This window comes from Wolffia australiana, chromosome 7, assembly GCF_029677425.1.
Source record: "Wolffia australiana isolate 7733 chromosome 7, ASM2967742v1".
NCBI lineage: Eukaryota > Viridiplantae > Streptophyta > Magnoliopsida > Alismatales > Araceae > Wolffia > Wolffia australiana.
This window is the reverse complement of record NC_135841.1, coordinates 10,143,141-10,163,261: the sequence shown is the minus strand read 5'-3', so window position 1 is coordinate 10,163,261 and position 20,121 is coordinate 10,143,141. Positions and strand designations below refer to the sequence as shown.

At 41.4% G+C, this 20,121-nt stretch overlaps 1 protein-coding gene across 2 annotated transcripts; it reads right to left on the bottom strand.

The window, feature by feature from the left end:
- Positions 1-652: 652 nt before the first annotated feature.
- Positions 653-19,806, bottom strand: LOC144705202 (tRNA synthetase class I (I, L, M and V) family protein). Of its 2 annotated transcripts, XM_078577777.1 has the most exons (27): positions 19,194-19,805; positions 19,058-19,123; positions 18,822-18,965; positions 8,240-8,463; positions 7,679-7,844; positions 6,727-6,840; positions 6,382-6,479; positions 6,018-6,096; positions 5,755-5,913; positions 5,480-5,569; positions 5,004-5,137; positions 4,756-4,915; positions 4,561-4,644; positions 3,673-3,885; positions 3,478-3,603; positions 3,250-3,387; positions 2,707-2,810; positions 2,573-2,636; positions 2,371-2,459; positions 2,153-2,294; positions 1,873-1,936; positions 1,724-1,791; positions 1,523-1,645; positions 1,342-1,407; positions 1,156-1,267; positions 982-1,073; positions 653-906 (listed from the first exon to the last, which is right to left on the bottom strand). In XM_078577777.1, the coding sequence occupies exons 1-27, from the start codon at positions 19,725-19,727 to the stop codon at positions 808-810; spliced, it is 3,552 nt and encodes a 1,183-aa protein (XP_078433903.1). In that variant the 5' UTR covers positions 19,728-19,805; the 3' UTR covers positions 653-807. The 2 variants fall into 2 exon arrangements, with proteins under 2 accessions (XP_078433903.1, XP_078433905.1); XM_078577779.1 differs by lacking the exons at positions 653-906; positions 982-1,073; positions 1,156-1,267; ... (2 more) ...; positions 1,724-1,791; positions 1,873-1,936 and adding an exon at positions 1,956-2,097 and having other exon boundaries at positions 19,194-19,806.
- Positions 19,807-20,121: the final 315 nt, after the last annotated feature.

The following is a 20,121-nucleotide window of genomic DNA, read 5'->3' as shown; positions in this document are numbered from 1 at the left end:
AAGTTATGAAAATTGACCATAACAGGAGAAAAAAACATCCACCACAGAAATTCTGGATAACACAGCAACATGCACAATTTTTTCAAGCTTTGACAATATTGACAATGGGATACATGCAATGGTGGGTTTATCTCATTTGTCGTGTCATTTAATGTAGGAATATCATACTGAAGTAAGGTCTTACAATTGTTATCATCCTATCAAAACAAATTAAGTAAAGATGTCTCCGCCGAGGAAACTTTCTATGAAGAGTAATCCTTTCTTCTTGGGAAGCTTTTTAAGAGAACCTACTTTCCTAGAGAATACTAATTAATTTACTTGAAATCAAGGATATTTTTAACTAAGTATTTTGACAATTAGGTCATGTGCCCCATAAGATTCATAATATCAAATTATATTACTTTAAAAGATTATAACCAAAACCCAACAATGAATGCGCATTTCTTGCATAAATTCGAGAAAATTCTTCATGATATTAAGAGTACCGGTTTCTCTGAGTAAGTGACATCTTTCTCTCTCTAACTTGCTGTATCATTCCTTGTATTCTCTCAGGGGGGATGAAAAAAATGTAAAAGGATTAAGGTGGAAGGCTTTAATCTGTCCGAGTTGCTCCTAATGCAAAACGTACTTATCCTAATGTGAACTACACGAGTTACACAGCTCAAGAAAATTCATTGGATTACCTCGAAAAAATGCAGTTATTTCATCAAAATTATTGCCGGTGACTAAATTAATCAGACGTCAATTATAACTTAAATAACAAATAATTCGAATTTATCGTCTCAGAAAGCTGACCCGGTGGGAGTTCTAGCAGCGGCTGATGAACGAATCCCCGGCGGTGAGGAATAGATGCTCGCCGAGGGTCAAGTCAATGGCAGGTTGACCCTCGATGCAGCTTACGTGGATCTGTGCAAGTCAACAAAAAGAAGATTAAAACTCCAAAATTATGCGTTGACCAACCAAAGAGTCAAACCCATTGACCTTTCCCTTCCCCACGAGAAACTCAGACTTGAGGCTGGAATAATCTCTTGACCACAAATACGTCTGAAGATTTTCAGCGAATATTTTATTTCCTGTATTCGGAAAATATAATATATAATATTATAGAAAGTATTTTTTAAAAAATGTAATTAAGCAGGAGAGGGGAGAGTTGACCAGAGAAAGAAGTCAACACGGCATCGGAATTGAACACCAGGCTGGGCCTCGTTAGAATGATAGAAAACGATGAGCCCAGCACGCCGTAGAATTTCTCCTCAAAAAGAATGACCTGTGAAGAGAAAGATCAGTCGGGAGATAAATAAAAAAATTATAAATAAAGAAATAAATAAAGTAAAAACTTACGGCGTTAGTAGGGAGAAGAGAGAAAGGGAGGAGCGGAGAACCTAGAGCTTCTCGCACGTATTGTTCCTGGACGTACGGAAAAATTAAATTAAATAAAAGAGAAAGCTCCTATACTATGGAAATAAAGAGATAAATGGAAACTTTTGGGAAAATAGAGGGAAAGGAGTAGTTAATTGCTCACATGAGTATTTAATATGCGTTCTAAGACGTGCTTGTCTTCATCCAACGATTGGAAGAAAACTTCCACCACATCCGTCGGTTCTAAACCAGCCTTCTTGCGAGATTTCTGGATTCTGTTTACCACCTTTAAAGAAAAAGGGATCCCTTGAATTGGACAAGAAGTGATGCATAAAATTTATTAGCTAGCTGAATGAAAGTCTACCTCACGGGCCATTCCCAATTCAAAGAGAGAATCATCCGGACGAAGATCCAAGACCACTAACACATCCCCTACACACGCAAACTTAAACCTTAAAATAATTTTAAAAGAGTTTTCCTTTAATTTCATCAAAAAAAGACAGGAGTCAATACCATCGCCAGCAGCGTCTATTTCGTTCTCCTTCACATCGACGGGACGCTTGAATTCTCGCAAAACCTTAAGCAAGAGCAATAAAGAATGTTTCAAAGAGAAGAAGCTGCAAATAATTAGCAGTTTGAATAGAGTTCTAGCGTGCTTATTTGAGAAGAAAAATTGTTATCTTCTTTATCTATTTCGTTCTCCTTCACATCGACGGGACGCTTGAATTCTCGCAAAACCTTAGGCAAGAGCAATAAAGAATGTTTCAAAGAGAACAAGAGAAAGAGAGCACACCTTAATGTCGCCAAGCTTTAGAGTGTGCCCACAAAAGATGCTCTCTCCTGAACCTTCGAAGGCAAGAATGTCGGCCTGCGACATTGATTTCACCTCCTTGGCAACAGCGCCCATAGATTTTCCTAATCGTTTACCCAATGCACTATCCAAGGACAAAAAGAGAAAATTAAGAAAAACGAGAATTAGAGAATCAAATAAAGACAACGCGATGTACTCACTTAAAGTTTGGTTCAGCACGTAGACCAGCATATTTCAGGGGATCATTGCAGGGAACCACTGATCTAATGTTGAGCTCTTCTACAACATACTGCATTGATTACAAGGTTTATTAGCTAAATAGATTTGGGTTTATAATAATATACCTTCTCAGGTAAATTTAAGAGTTTACGACGGTTTTTTTTACAAAATTCAAAGGCAGACCTCTTTTAGCTTGCCGGTAATATCTTCAAGAAAATCTGTGCTAGGATGCACAACGATCATCTCTCTGGAGGAACATTACGAATCTGGATTCAGAAAGTAATTATTAAACCAATTTAAATAATAAGAATGGATACCGTAGTGGTGTTTTGATTGGCTTGTTGTGACGCTCCCGGATATTGCGGCCAAGATCGATGATGGTCATCATCCTTGAGACGCTTTGCTCAATGCGCTCCTCTCTCTGATTGAGATACAGAAGATTCATCACGGACATAGACAAAAATAAAAATACTAGAGTTAAAGTGCAAGGTTAAAAATGTCATTCACTACTCTATTACAGAGTTTTACCAAATATTGTAATAGTCCATCTGCCTGTTCAAGGCAGACGGAACGTGAAAGAAAATGAGTGATTCTACTGATTTTATAGGGTTTATTTCCTTGCCCCCCGGACAGCGGGCTCCTCCCATCACCCTGCCTCCTCTCCCTCCGATCGTCCAAAGTTTGACAACTAGTGTTTAAAAAATGTGTGCTATGGTTTTCAGGAGATCCATCATATCCTGAACGATTTGTGTTTCAAACAATCTAAATAAATACGTGGTAAGGGAAGGTTTAGTTAGACAATTACCACTTGACTAAAGGCAAAAATAAGAAGTGAACCCTGTAAACTAGAAAAGTGGTACCTTTCCTAATGCAGTAGGATAACTGCAATAGTGAATACTTTCTTCAGACCCGTTCACAACCTTCCGCAGGTTTTGAAAGAGAACCTCAGTGAAGAAAGGTGTGAAAGGCGCCATCACCTTGCAAGTATTCAAGAGAACCTAGAAAAGGAACACACGTTGAGGAAATTAGGACAAATATCTCCGCAAGTATCTCGGAAAAAGAATATCAGCAAGTCTAAACTTGCTTACATGATAGAGGGTGGAGAGAGAGACACGGCAATCTTCCTCTCCAGTTCGACCTTTAAGCCTCTTGCGGTTAAAACGCACATATATATTCGTAAGGTTGTTGATAAACTTCAAAAGGTATGGAACAACCTACAAAAACATAAAATGTTAGAGAAAAGGGGAGAATTTACAGACTCTTAGAATAGAAAGGGGTACAACCGTATACAGGCGGTATGCATCCATCTCGCGGCGAACGAACTGTACAAGGCTTTCGGTCGCAGAGTTTATCCATTGATCGAGCACATTGGTAGATAATTGGAGTTTTGAGATGTCAACCGGCACAAAGGGAGCCAAACCCTCAATTTCAAGCCGCTTAGCATTCTGAACGAGGAATCTGTAGGCATTGTACCAAGGAAGGAAGACATCTTTCACCTGCAAAATCGAGCAGTATTCAGATAAGAATTCTGATAGAGACCTTGGGTAGTTTCTCCCCCGGGAATAGTTCATCATCTAAGGAGAAAGCCTTCATCGTCTTCCAGAAATCATCACAAGCTTGTGAGACTTCATCAATGACGATTTTGAAGTGAATTCTGGTCTGCCCTCCTCAGGTATCAAAATTAGAAATATAAAATAAAATGCAAGAAATTACCCTTGCCTGGATCGGGGATCATAAAAAATTAGTGCAAAATTACCAAGAACGGTAATGAGAGGATATTCTCCGGCAGCCATCAACCCTTAAGGGCGAATTAGGGTTTCAACCTCTTGATTACTGAGTAAAGGTTTCCCAGTTTAGGTAATGGGTCTGTTACGTTGGTGGGCCAATTACCAATCACTGGTGAATCACTTATTCTCCTCGTGAGAGAATAAGTGACCATTCTCGTGAGTCTCTTACGCCATTTATTCTCACGTGTAAGAGTAAACAGGATGGGGTTCTTCCTAAACGGAATGGAGAGGTGAGCCACTTAAAAAACATGGCTCATTTACAACTAACAGTAGTAATATAAATTAAAGGTAAAAGGGGCAATCCAACAATTAGTGAAGTATTTTAAATCCTAAAACTTTCCAAAAACGAAAAAAGATAAGATGGGAACAGCTAGTTCAACTCACAACGCCGAAGGTGCCCTCTTTTTTGAACCTCATTGGTTCTCCATGGACAACAGGTGAGTTCACTATGTACAACCGCAAAGCATCCTGATACACAAAAAGGTACACTAAATTCAAGCAAGAAATCGTTGAGGGAAAATGGTTTTAAAGACCTGTCAAAATAAAATTAATATACAGACAACAATAAAAAGAACTCACAGCTCCATATTCATCAATGACTTCCATTGGTGGCGGAAAATTCCGAAGGCTCTTGCTCATCTTCTTCCCATCCTCTGCAAGCACAAGCCCGTTGCAGATGAGATTTTGAAATGCCGGTTTGCCAAAGAGAGCAGTAGATAAAACCATGAGCGTGTAAAACCTGCAACATGCAACCAGAGCGAGATGGTAAATCAAATATTAATCCAAGATATGAAGAAAATCAAACAAAAGATAAGTGGGAATTGAACCAGCCGCGCGTTTGATCAAGGCCTTCAGCAACAAAGTGCCCCGGGAAGTTATTCTCAAAGAGTGCCACATTTTCAAACGGATAGTGGATATATGCGTAAGGCATAGACCCACTTTCAAACCAACAGTCAAACACCTGTATGCAAACTTTTTATGTTAATAAAATATTGTGTCAACAAGATGAAAACTAACAACGCAAAAAATGAATTATGCAATTGGACTCGGCTTGCACACGATGAGCATATCTCTAAGCTTTTGCCCCGATTTTCAGGCCTAAATCATGAATATTTGTTCATCGTAGTTAGTGGGGAATACTAGCATTCCCTTCAAGAAAGATCTAAGAAATATTAATCTAAACAATAGCTCTTTATCCTCTCAAGAGCAGTCTTCTCAAGAAAATATAGCCCGCGTGTAATCATTTATATTCTGTGCTAGGATTCTGAAACATATAAAACGTGATTTAGTTTGACAAACTCACATCCTCCACGCGTCGGAGAGTACCATAAGAAGGACCACGACTCGAGGGAATAGTTATGTGATCAATCTTGTGACGATGTAGATCAGTAACCTAGAGAAGAAGAAAAAAATGAAGTTAGCAAATGTATAATTTCCGACAAAATCCATAAACATAAGGCAAAGTACAAAAAAAGATATCAAAAGATGGATATTCAAAAAGCCAGATAATACGCATCCAAATAAGAAAAGAATTACTGAATCTAGATAACAGATAGAGCATCATTACTCAAAGCAGACCTTCACGCCAGAAAGCTTTTCAAGCTTGGAGATAGAGTCAATAATAACGATTTCCTGGCCATCTTCGCTAATCCATATAGGGAGTGGAGTGCCCCAAAATCTACTCCGACTGACGGCCCAGTCTCTAGCATTTTCAAGCCAATTGTGAAAGCGTTTTTCCTGAAATTATGGCACTTTGAACTTCTGGAACGTAAAAGGAATTAAAAGTAACAACAATAGAGACTGATGGTCCAAATCCTGAACTTCAAGCGAAGCTACCTTACCTTGACGTAATCAGGGACCCAATATGTCTGTTTGTTGCATTCAATAAGTTTCTCCTTAATGTTCTCAACAGCAATAAACCTAAAAGGTTGTAAAGTCAGAGGGCCATCAGTAAGTGATCCATCTCTACTGAATCAGTCCCCAGTCAACAGAATAAGCGGTAGTAAGCAGAGAAAAAACTCCACCATTTCTTTTAAACAGTATCACGTGCCTTAAACATAGGTGCATATCTTTTATACATGAATTCTTGAAAAAAAATCGTTTTAACATGAACGCATGACAATGCAGCTTTTCATCGTAAGACAAGTCCATCATTACATAAATTAATATACTATTTAGATCATAAAACATCGCAAACCCCCTTACCAGCTAGGAACGGCCCTGTAGAGAAGAGGAGTGCCAGATCTCCAGCAGAACGGGTAAGAATGAACCATGCTGCCAGAGCTGACAAGCCTTCCTTTTGCCTGAAAAATCCGTTCATGGTTAGTATGCAAAACAACTGACATGCACCCAAAAAGTATAATACATTATTTTTGAAAAGATGGGAATGTGAATATCAAGTGAGTATTTCCCTTGAAGTCATTCAAAAAGACTATCATGGTATTTTTCTTTACTTCAGTATAAAAAACCGGTTTCAAACCCAGACTTCTCATTTCATTAGTGAAACCTCCAGACGAGATAAAGAATGGGAAAAAAAAGCTCAGCGCTTACCTTGACTGCAGTTATAATGTCCTTATCTGCATCCTTCACATACCTGCCCTTAAAGTCAACAATCCTTTCAGTGAAGCAACCATCAGAGTCTACAGCAACAACAAGGTTCACATCCTTCAAAGGAGAAAAGGTGAAAGAAAATAAGCGGAAGCACATACTGATAGGACAATGACAAGAAAGTATATTTCCTGACATACGGTTTAGAAAAGGACAAAAAAATGACAACCTCCAAACTAGAAATCCGTTCCGGTTTATTTTTAAATGTTAATTGACTAAATTTACACAAATGCAACCCTATGAAACGGTCTCCGAACATGAATAATTCTGTTTCATCAGATAAATCACAAGTATGAAGGAAAACATCTTTAGATCTGCACAAGACTGATAAAATGCTGCTAAGGACTTATCACAGAAAGCCCAAACAGGGCTCATAAGTGCCCATTTAACATTCAGGCAGGAAACTGTTCTCAAGGTTCTTAAATTCATAGCGCTATGAATACCCAGAGTATGAAAGAATCTCAGGAAATGATCACTTGGTCTTTCTTGGAATCTAGAAGCCATATCTCGCTTGACAGGAGGATAAAGATTGCTGCATACAGAAAGTTCTTGATCGTCTTTGTATCTCTCTTCTTCCGTCATTTCTTCTCTCAATTCCCCACCTTTCCCTACACAATCCACAGTCTTGATAGACATCCTTCAGACGTCTATCAGAATATTAACTGCCGTGTTGAATATCAAAGATCAATGATGAGATACAGATTAGAGAGTTTTTGTTTTGTTGAAGAAAATGCAGGTTAGAGAGTATATGCTACTTGTCTGTTGAAATTATAATAAGACATCATAGACAGGCTAATAAAATCCAGTCAACTAGTTCACCGTATTTTTTCTTCTGTGTGAGATAAATGTAAGAGATACTCAGCCGTGATATGGTTGAGTCAATATAGGACCTTACCTTCTGGATGATATTTGACGCAATGCACACACGGTAATCATCTTCACCAAAGGCTGGAGCACAGTGCACTACCCCAGTTCCACTATCGTCCGTAACATAACTATCTCCAACCACCTTAAACGCAACGTCTGAGTAGTCTGAGAAATAGTCAAAGAGAGGCACATACCTGTACACACCAAATTATGGTTGAGACTTTATAACAGACACAAACAACATAACTATGAAAAAAAGGCTCAGAATGTCCTAACGGCATTGATGAAAGGCTGACAGTTTGTAAATGATGGGATCAACATCAACGACAACCAATCTCACCATCTACGTTAACTGTCAATGAGTTCAGACAACGTCAACCAGGGTGTTTGACATTAACGTTGACGGAGTTGACGATTTTTAACTAAGCTGACAGCTGATGTTGACAGACGGCATCACCTGTCCATCATATCTCATCCTCATCAACCACCCTAAAATTCTTCAACATCAATGTCAACCCGGGTCATTGATATTAACAAGAGCCAACCCTAGGAGTCTAAGATATGAGTTGGAAAGAAGGCCGGTGCTCACTTTAAGCCAAGAAGGGAAGTGCCTTGAATTTTCTCTAACACTTCATACTGTCCCGCATCTGCTCCCTTCCTAGGCTTTTCATTAGCCGCCTCCTTTGACTTGGATGTTGAAATCTTTGAACTTTCGACACCATCAGCAGCCCCACCTTTTGGTTTCTTACTGGGTAGCTGAGACAGGCGAGATTCTGCAACAATGTATACGGACCCCGATGTCTTGTCCCTAGCCTGTTATTCGCATTAGAAAATGTTAGAATAAACAGCTTTTTTGACGGGTAGTTTTCATAACTCTTTGAATAACGGAAAATTTGTATTTCCAAGAACTTGAAAGAGCTATTAAAGCTTCACACATACTTAACAGGGACGATGAAAAGAAAAAAAATTCTACAACATATGAGATCAGTTTTCTTAAATATAAAATGAGAAGAGTTATTTGTAAAAAAATGACGCGTAACTAGGACAAAGCAGAATATCTGAATTGAACGAGGAAAACAGAAGTTTTAATCATAGGCTGGATAGTGAGAACACACCGTTGCATTTTTGTGGGTAAGCCTGTTGATTGGAGACATTACTGATTTAATAAACATCTTCTGAGGACATATAATTCAAAAAGAAGGAGAGCCGACAGCTCCACATGTGCGGACTGACCCACACGTGCGGGTCTTTGAATAATTGGTGGGAAAAGATGGCTTGAAGCTGGCAAGAGGAAGCTATAAATAAAGGACAAGCCTTGGAGAAGGGGTTACGAAGCTATTCTTCAAGAAGTCATCCAGAGGTCCTCCGCCGCTGCTGCTGATCCGGCTGCCCTCTTCAGATGCCAGATCTGATTATCGCAGATGCGATAATTCCATTATCCTTCTTCGATCTTATCAATACCTCTGCATTGTCGTTCTTGTGACATTTCCGTCCACCGCAATTTTATTGTCGGAAGTGTATTCACATTGTGAACTTCATCTGTGAAATACACTCTCTGTTTGTTAGATCTGCCAGAACTCTAACATGATTGCACTTTGTTAAATGCTATTTCTTGTCTTTATTCTTGTGAATATGCCACATGTTACAAGTAGCCCGGAAAGTTCGTTTTTCTCTTTAAATCTTTGTGTGTGGGCCACAAACATAAGTGGCCCACGTGACTGTGTACCACGTGACTAATTCTAGGAATAAGTTGTTAGTTGGGCGTGTTTTTTATTTCCTTTTCTTTGTTCTTCCTTATTTGCCCTTCTTAACTCGTTTTATATCAATAGGCCCAATAATATGGGCCCACTTGTAATCCCATAAGTATGGGAAGACCTAAGACAGAGTAACGAGGTTGTTTTCTCTATTCTATTTTTCTCTCCACCGTAACCCTAGAATCTGAGCTCGCCCCAGTGTGTAGCAAGGGAGATCAACGATCAACATAAGTCATGTTAATGAGCCAGGTTCACACCCTCTGTTTATCGGCTGGTACTTAAGACAACGTGGAGGAATAAAAGACAAATTTTTGGCTTATTCAAACCCTAACCTTCAGTGTCTTTGTCTGCTAACACCAGAGAGAGGAGCATCAAAGAGCGAGGATCAAGACATTGAGCTGAGTTTGACAAGGTCCATTATACTTCCCATACAAAAGCAGAGTAAAAACATCTTTACATAATTGTTTTCTTTGATTTGAGTTTCAAACTTTACCAGGCTTGCATGGTTAGACAATGTCATTGTACTGGTCCATACAAGCCTTCTATTTTTCCTTGTATCTTTCAATTACATATTTTTTAAACCCTCATCCTTCCATATTTGAAAATTTACCCTTGTCATGGGCCCGTACATATTAGGACACTTTACGGGAGATACAGGACCTGATCACTCTAGTTGTACCTAGTAATTATACGAGAGTCATTTTTCTTTCTTCGAGGTGAAGATAGCATAGTATCAGGGCGTTGATGGAGATCCTGCTACATACACTGGAGAGACAGAAGCATTGAAAACCCCTCTGCTTGGGGCCAGAAGCCTGTCAATCTCACTGCAAGAGAGAAGAGAGAACCGCTTGTGTACCCATTGATCCAGTACGTGGACTCCTCAACCTTGTGCAGATAATGGTTGAATAGGAAGCAATAAGAGCTCTGGGACTAGCCGTGCTTCCCTCAGAAGGACAGAATCTCTCCTGGCGCATGAGCGCCCTCCAGATTGTTTTCCCAAGCGTTCTTGATCACTTGAAGTACAACGGCTTGACTCTCAAGCATTGGAATCAGTATGTTTTCTTTTTAAAAAAAAGAGGGAAGATCACCCGTAATTGGTGATCAACCCAATTGGAGCCAGTATGTTGAGCTGATCCTCAATGGGAGAGGATTACCATATCATCTTAAACAGGTTGCCGGTCTTGATGACCAAGACTCGCCCCCTTGTCCAGGAAGACTTCCGTATCCATGCCTGGCTCCTTGGGAGTATGGCAGGTGAGAGGGTCAAGAAATTTAAGCTCCTAAAGACTGCGAGGGAATCTGAAATCAAGCTTTTTGTTGGAAAAACCTGAAACCATGTTCACAAAAGCAGCTCAACCAGAGGTATCAATCGGCGCATCTATTGTTTGATTACTCTGTGCTCCTTATTTGGTAATGTGTGATAAACCTGTGGAGTATTCTACCAATTTAACAGGCCGATTAAGAACCCTGATTCCCAAGAATGGCAGTTATTAAATGCGAGGCCTTAAGGAACCAGATTCTGAACAGAGACAGTTCCCAACCTTACAACTGGCCAATTGTATAATCGACAAAAAGGAGATGTGATTGAAGAAGCTCGCTGAGCCAGGCAAATGAGAATCGACCACAATTACAATCAAGCAGGATATGAAGCAGACAATGATGTAGCCCAGAAGCCCATTTTCCGAGGCCCATTGGCAACTTGTGGCCCAAGAAGGAGATTCTTCTGTAACTGACAGGATCTGCAGAAATATATCTAGAGCCCCTAAAAATCCTCTGACAGGATTTTCTCTGACAAGATCTTCTGACTGAATCTTCTGCCAGATTCTTCTTCTACCAGGATCTCTGCCCTAACTTGTCAGAGCTGCATATCTTCTGTTTTGTCCCATCAGAATCTTCTTGAGCCACACAAATATCTCGTGACAGCTTCTACAGGCCCCGGAATCTGCAGGATATCTCTGCTCAGGCCTGTCAGGCTGCTTATCCTCTGTTTTAGCTTGTCAGAATTGTTTTTCTCAATGTTTTGACTTGTCTTGTCATGGGTACAGTCACTATGGACGACCCTGCACTTGTTGTGGCCTATATAAGGCCCCCATGTACCCCTGAATGAGTATTATTGAAATCTATTGTCTTGTTGAAACTGTTGTTTCTCCCCTCTGAGTGTTCTCTTTGTTAGAGAGTGCTTCTGTGCTTGTGGATTCAAGTACAACCCCGTGTGGATTTAGGGTTGGAGAGGCTAGCTCTGTGGATTCAGGACTTAGCTCCTTCAAGTAGAGCAAGGCTTGTGATTTCAAGTCCTGTTCCAACGCCATTCGTGTACTAAGGCTGCGTCAGACAAGGTCTGCCCCACCTGACTTAAAGCAAGGATCCCATTCAATCTGGCAATCAACAGGTTTGGATAAGGTGGGGAGAGGATAAAAATAACCTAAATTGAACTTTTTTGCAAGCATTAGAGACACGCTAAGGAAAGCTATACGAGAGCGACCACCTGCCCAAGCTACTGAAGCACCCAACATGTTCCTCAAGGTCAGATAGGCGAGCTGGACGAGATGAGAGAAGTACTTGAGCAACTGAAGAACATGATGAGCTCTCCCCACTCATGCGAGATCGACCACATGCCCAAGCTACTGAGGCACCCAAAACTGATCTCAACGTCTGATAGGCAAGCTGGAGAAGATACGGAAAGAACTGGAACAACTGAAGAGCATGTTGAGCTCTACCTCCTGGCCCAATCAGGTGTTTGTTGAGTACTCTGCCAGTTTCTTATTCAAGAAATTTTTTATCCAAGAAAGGTATTTTTTCATTATAGAAAAAGGATAACAATCTATCTCCTGACATTTCTCAATTTTGTTCCTATCGGCCCTGTGATGACCAGAAAAAAGATCTTAATTGCAAGAGGTGAGACTCTACCTGTCGCAGGATTGGTGACTTAGAGGCTAACTATCCGGTTGGACTAAGGAATGTTTTGCATATTCCTAAACTAAACACATTTAACATCTCTGTCAAGCTCTAACCCTAATCCGGATTTAGGGTAGAGAATGGAAGAACAAGGAGGAGAAACTCACATTAAGAAAAGAGTAATAGAACCCCATACATTAGACGGCGCCCTAGGGTTTCTTTATAAGTAACCTGGGCGTTTCAGACATCCAAGCTATCGTGGACCCGATAGCCTGGATCCGCTTCACTTATATCCGATAAGGACATAAGTATACAGGAAATATAAACAAGTACAAATACAGATACATGATAAAATCATAGGCAGCTGACACCCCCCCTTAAGCGGGTAAGTAGATGCTCCACATCCCCAGCTTGGAGAATAGCCGCTGAAAAATCTTTCCAGATAGTCCTTTTGTAAGAATATCCGCTACTTGATCTGCCGATGGAACATGCTTGATCTGCACAACCTTGTCATCGATTTTCTGTCAAACAAAATGTCTTCGAATATGCATGTGCTTTGTCCGATCTGGTACTACAGGATTATGAGCCATGTCGATTGCTCATTTGCTGTCACACCAGATTGTGGTAGCTGCCTTTTGTGGAATATGAAGATCTTCCAATATGCCTTGAATCCAGATAACTTCACAAATCCCCTTAAGTAGGGCTCGAAACTCTGATTCAGCACTTGAAAGACATACCTCCCTCTGTTTCTTGCTTCTCCATGTAATAAGATTTCCACCGAAATACGTACAATATCCACCAGTACATCGACTGTCTACCACTGAACCACCATAATCTGAATCAGTATAGGCTTCTAAGATTGGTTGCCCTCCACGGCGAAATAATAAGCCATGTCCAGCTGTCCCCTTCAAGTATGCCAACAGTTTATGAGCAGCTTTCAGATGAGGTTCTCGAGGACTTTGCATGAATTGGCTCAATAGATTAACAGTATGAGAGATATCTGGTCGAGTGTGATTCAGATAAATTAATTTCCCAATTAGTTTTCGATATCTCAGTGGATCAACCAGAGGTGAATCCTCACACAGTCCCAGCGCAACATTTTGATCAATAGGAATATTTGAAGGCTTGCAGTCTTCCATTCCATCCTCGCGTAAAATATCCAAAATATATTTGCCTTGCGAAAAAAAGATACCTTCAGGAGAATAAGCTACCTCAATACCCAGGAAATATCTGAGCAGTCCAAGAGATTTAATTTCAAAATGTTCACATAACCTCTGACTTAATCGTTGTATCTCAGCCTCGTCGTCTCCTGTGATAATAATATCATCAACATATACTAGAAGGGCAGCAAGTTTTCCGTTAGCATTAGCTTTAACAAAGAGTGTATGATCCCCGCTGCTTTGCTCATATCCCAGCTTCAACATAGTTTGGGAGAATTTCCTAAACCAAGCTCGTGGTGACTGTTTTAACCCATATAATGTCTTCTTGAGTTTACACTCCCACCCCTTTGGGGAATTAGAATAATATCCAAGAGGAATTTGAATATATATTTCCTCCTCTAGGTCTCCATGTAAGAAAACATTTTTAACATCATACTGATGTAACTTCCAATTGTAGGTAGCTGCAGCCCCCACAAGAATACGAACAGTACTCAACTTTGCAAGGGGCGCAAAGGTCTCCTCATAGTCAATCCCATATGTTTGGGTGTATCCCTTTGCCACCAAGCGAGCCTTATATCTCTCAACAGATCCATCAGCCCTGTGTTTAATGGTATATACCCATCTACATCCAACTGGTTCCTTTCCATCCGGCAGTTGCACCATCTCCCATGTCCGGTTTTTGGCCAACGCTTCCATCTCCAAATCCATGGCTTCTCGCCACTTTGGGTCACGTGAAGCTTCACTCCACGTCTCTGGAATGGTTTCACTATCAATTGCAGCTAAAAATGCTCGGTATTCAGGATGTATCCTTTCATAGGTGACGAGGTTAGAGAATATATACCGAGAATTCTGAGTACATGCTCGCCGTCCATTCCGGAGAGCTATAGGCCACCCCAAATCTGATTCTAGATCTTCGCCAGAGACGAAAGGAGTTGTTTCCGTCGTTTCATCAGGAGTACTCGATTCCCCCTCAGGAGGATCTCCCATCCGGTCACCTACTTCCGGTAGTGCCTGAATAGATGAGACTTCAGCTTCTGCACGAGATTGAATAGTAGAGGATGGAATTGAATAGTTCATATTTATAGCTTGACAGTCTTTATTCACTGGCTGGTCTGTACTTTCTGTATCTACTAACCACTCATCTAATAGAGGAGAATCACCAAAATAGCTCTCTTGTTCTTGGAAAGTAACATCAAGAGATACATACAACCGTTTTGTTGGAGGATGATAGCATCGATATCCCTTCTATGTAGAGGAATAGCCCACAAAAGCACACTTCAAAGCTCTTGGACTTAATTTATCTACCGGATCATGAACATGGACAAATACAACACACCCAAAGACCCTTGGCTTGAGTCCAGTACGAAACGTCACATTAGGAAATGCTTGGGACATCAGATCAATTGGGCTTTTGAATTCCAGCACCTTGGATGGGAGACGATTAATAAGATGAATTGAAGTTGATAAGGCCTCACCCCAAAGATATTTGGGCACCGATTGATGAAATAGAAGAGCACGAGTTGTAGCAACAATATGACCAATCTTGCGTTCTGCAACACCATTTTGTTGAGGTGTTTTCACGCACGATGATTCATGAATTATACCACGTTCCCTGAAGAATTTTGAGAGGCTATTGTTGAAGTAGTCTTTGGCATTATCGGATCAGAATATCTTAACCTGTGTTTGATATTGAATTGAGTTTGCACTAAGATGCAGAAACTTTTGACTATTTCAGTTACTTCTGATTTGTGCTTCAACAGGTATGCCCACGTGTAACGAGTACAATCATCCACAAATACAATAAAACACCGAGCACCTTTTGGAGAGGTCGTAGGACTTGGCCCCCAAACATCACTATGGATTAATCCAAAGGGTACATTTTGATGCTTACTGTGGCGATTAAAAGTTGCTCGGCGATGTTTTACATATTGACAAGCATCACAGACTATTTTAGAATGGTCACACTTCTTCGCAAAACACGGAAAAATCTTTCCCAAAAGGTCAAAAGATGGATGTCCCAAACGAGAATGAAATAATTTAACTTGTTCCCACACTGGCAGCTCAGTGTCGTTCAACGGATGCGATTCCCGGACAGCCAATCCAGTAGGCGAGTAATCTGCCACGTGAAGCGGCCATCTCGCTCCTCAATTGAGCCAATCCTTCAGTTCAACTTCTTGTCCCATACAAAACAACCATCAGAACTCAGAGTTAGTATAGTTGATGTATCTTTCACATAGCGTTGAGGAGAAAAAAGTTGAGCTTGAATTTGTGGAACATGAAGAACATTATGTATCTTTCCCAACCCATGAATAGAAACAGTGCCTATCCTGTTACTGGTAATCTGTCACCACTTGCTGTAAACACTTTAGGTAGGTTACTTCTAGGAAAATATGTCGAAAAATTAGAACGATGAGGAGTCATATGGCTGGATGCTCCAGAATCTAAAAGCCAACTCGATTTGGAGAAATAGAGGTAGATCCGGGGAGTGCCAAGCTCTTACCAGAGCATGCCATGGATGAGCTCGGTGCATTAGAGTTCATGTTCTTCAACTTCTCGAGTTCTTCTTTGAGTTGAAGAAATTCAGACATTGATACTTCGGAGGCGCTGACAGCTTCTAAACCTTTTTCAGCCTTTACATCCTTGGCGACATGGGCTTGCATGTAGTTCATTGGTTTCCCATGGAGATCCCAGCAAGTCTCCTTTTTGTGGCCCTTCTTGTTACAATGCGAACTGATCCAAACCTCTTGTGGTCTCCCATGAAGATCCCAGCAAGTTTCTTTCTTGTGGCCCCTTTTCTTGCAATGTGAACATACAACTGTCTCCCGGGGCCGATCACCCGAAGACGGAAGTGCAGACTTCCGAGGTTTGAATTTTGCTGCCATGGCAGTGCCAAGATCCTCCGACGATTCATTGGAGTGTAGTCTACATTCCTCTTCAAGTATTTATTGAATAGCTTGCTTCAAGGTTGGGACATGCTCACGATTCAATATTTGACTTTTGAGAAGTCGTAATCACTTTTCAGACCATCAAGGAAATGATAAAGTCGATCCTTCTGCATATACTGTTGACAAGCACAGCTTTCCAAGGTTCCACTTCTAAAATGATCAAGTTCTTGCCACAAACCTTCAAGTTCAGATACATATTGTTGGACTGTTCGATCTCCTTGTTTGACCATAGCAATTTTGATTGTTAAATCGTAAATACGACAGACATTGCTTTGCTGCAGACAACTCTTATGGACTGTGTCCCATATTTTTTTTGAAGAACCCAGAAGTAGATACTTGTTGAAAACCTCGGGCTTCAAGCTACTAAGGAGCCACGCATGAATAGTAGTGTCATTGGCTTTCCATTGTAAGAAATTCGCATCTGAAGAGCTAACTTCCTTGGTCAAATAATGACTCAGACCTTTTCCTTCCAATATCATCTCTACATACTTGCTCCAATGAAGTAAATTGAGGCCAGTATACTTCACTGCTTCCAGAACTGATTGTATCACCAACTGATGAGGAGATGTCTCCGAGATTTGCAAGCTCTTATCTGGAACAGATGTTGTAGCCGCCATCTGAAATACAACCCTTCTGTAGACTGTGGAACTCCCAAGCCTTCACCAGAAGATTAACCCACGAGCTTCAATGTTGAGAAGCTCCCAAAGCAGAAAGAAAAATGCCAGCTAGAAACCGACGGAGAGCAAGGTCTCCAGTGATCTCTACATTTAACATCTCTGTCAAGCTCTAACCCTAATCCGGATTTAGGGTAGAGAATGGAAGAACGAGGAGGAGAAACTCACATTAAGAAAAGAGTAATAGAACCCCATACATTAGACGGCGCCCTAGGGTTTCTTTATAAGGAACCTGGGCGTTTCAGGCATCCAGGCTATCGTGGACCCGATAGCCTGGATCCGCTTCACTTATATCAGATAAGGGCATAAGTATACAGGAAATATAAACAAGTACAAATACAGATACATGATAAAATCATAGGCGGCTGACAATCTCCACAGAGATTAGCTAAAGATCTTCCTTAAAATTTTTTGCTGGAAAACGACGGGTATTATTTTTATGATAAGGCAGTGGACCCGAGGATTGGACGTACAAAAGCTGAAGGTGGATCTACCTTAATCACACTGTTGTTTGTCTTTATGTTGACCAAAGGGTTATCCTTTGATGCAGAAGTTGGGACGAGGGAAAGAACGTCCACCAGTTAACGGGGAAGTCATAGCAGAGGCTTATCAGGAGAATGATCTACCTTAAACACACTCATTCTGATATCACCTTTGCTATGGAGGTATTGTTCCAACACATGCATGACCCAAAAGAGATTCATCAGCAAGCCACTCATAGGCTGCTGTCATACTTGAAGAGTACAGCTGCACAAGGAGTTTTATTCTGAAGGACTGGTGACATATTCGTGAATATCCACTGACTCAGAGATTGCTGCATCTATTCTTGACTGAAGATCCACTTTTGGATATTGTTCATTCATTAAAGGTAGTCTGATAACTGGGGGCAATAAGAAGCAGCACGTTGTGACCAGATCAAGTCCATAATCTGAGCTCAGGGCCCTTGCTCAGGGTGTGTGTGAAGGACTATGAATCAGAAGCATTATGGCAGAACTGGGGGTTAGCAAATTAGATCCTATCAGATTATTCTGTGCTAACAAGTTTGCCATATCTACTGTCAACAGCCCGATTCAACATGAGAGAACAGTAAAAGTTAAAAATCAGCATAAACTCTATAAACGAGAAAGAGGAAGCCGATGTCTTCATTAAGGGCTTGCCGAGTCCAGCCCTTCAGAGACTTCAATTAAGCTGGGCGTGTCCAACATTCATACCCAACTTGAGGGTTAAACAATGCATTTGTATTAGTCCATATAAGCCCCTGTATCTTAACATTGTACCTCTTTATACCTTCATCCTTCCATATTTGCAAATCTACCCTTAAAGTGGGGGCATACAGATGCAGAAGCTTTAGGGCAGATGTTGGGCTCTGCCCAGTTCAGTTGTACCCTGTACGTATACAGGCCTCATCTAACGAATGAATGACAGTCGCTTTTCCTTCTCTTGCAATTCTCATTCATCGTATAAGAGACAGGATTCGAATTATTCATCTGATAAGAGACAGATTTTAATTAACCATCTGATAAGAGACAGCGAAATTTTTGCTAAATTATGAAACATATGATCTCTAAAGGGATTAGTTTCTCATATTTCATAATTTTGTTCGTATACTCTCCCCAGTTATCCCTTGAACGAATTGACGCTTAAACTTGCACCTTCGGAAGATAAATTTTCAAAAAAAGAGAAAAATTCTCAACACGATAGATCAGAAGACAAACCGAGCAAATAAAACCAAAGTCGACTAACCTTCACGTAGGTTAAGTTGGCATTGATGCAAAGAGCAAGGTTACTCGGAAGTGTCCACGGTGTCGTTGTCCAAGCCACTAAAGCTCCACCGTGGGGATCACCAATTAAAGGAAACGATACCATAATTGCAGGGTCCGAAACATCCTAGTTGACACCCAGCGATAAAAAAGATAACATTTTTGAGCAAATTGGATGAGAAAAGTCAGATTAAGACTACAAAATGAGAATCCCCTCACCCTATAATCCAACCCAGCTTCGAAGTTCGACAAGGCCGTCTTCAAACCAGAGCTATAAGGCGTAACCTACAAAAAACCCAGCAGCAAAGCTAATTATTCACAGATCCGAGCACGATAACAAAGAACAGATGTTTACCTTGAATCCCCGGTAAACTAATCCTTTCTCCCACAGCTGCGAAAAAACCCACCACAAACTCTCCATGTAATTCGGATCCATGGTCTTATAATCGTTCCTGAAATCAATCCAACGCCCAACCCTAGTCACCACCTTCTCCCACTCAGCCACGTACATGGTCACAATGCTGCGGCACTCCTCGTTGTACCGATCGATTCCCATTTGAAGCACCTGATCCCGGGTCGTGATGCCGAGCTTCTTATCGATCTCGTGCTCAACCGGAACGCCATGGCAGTCCCAGCCGAACCTCCGGGTGACGTGACGGCCGTTCATGGACTGGTAACGGGTGACTATGTCCTTGATTGTGCCGGCAAGGATGTGGCCGTAGTGAGGCAGGCCAGTGGCGAAGGGGGGGCCGTCGTAGAAAACGTACTCGGGCTTGTTCTCTGTGAGATGAAGCTGGGTCTTGAAGGCATCGATTCTCTCCCATAGCTTCAGAATCTCCTCTTCCTGGCGGGGGAAGGAGAAATCCTTGCCATCGCAGACCTCTTCCATGGCGGATCGCCCCCTCCGCGGCCGCTCGAGCTAGGGTTTTGCGAAGAGAGCTCGAGCTTCTCGGACAAGTTCCTCTGTCTTGTCACTGGAGATTTGACGAGTAGTAAGGGACGCGGACGGGACTGTTATTTCGTCCCCGGACAGAGAGTCGTCCCGTCTGCGAGGTTGAACGAAATCATGACGGTAATTCGCCCCGAGACGAACGGACGGGACGGTTTTCGTCCACTTTGACGAAAAAAACGTCCCATGTCTGGGACGGAAAACCGTCCCGCCCGCGTCCCTGCACTGATTCCGGACGGCGGACGGGACAAACACGTCCACGTTCCGGACGATCTGGAACGCGGACTGGCGCGAGGTTGGATGAAAACCAGGCCGGAAATACGTTCCGAAATGC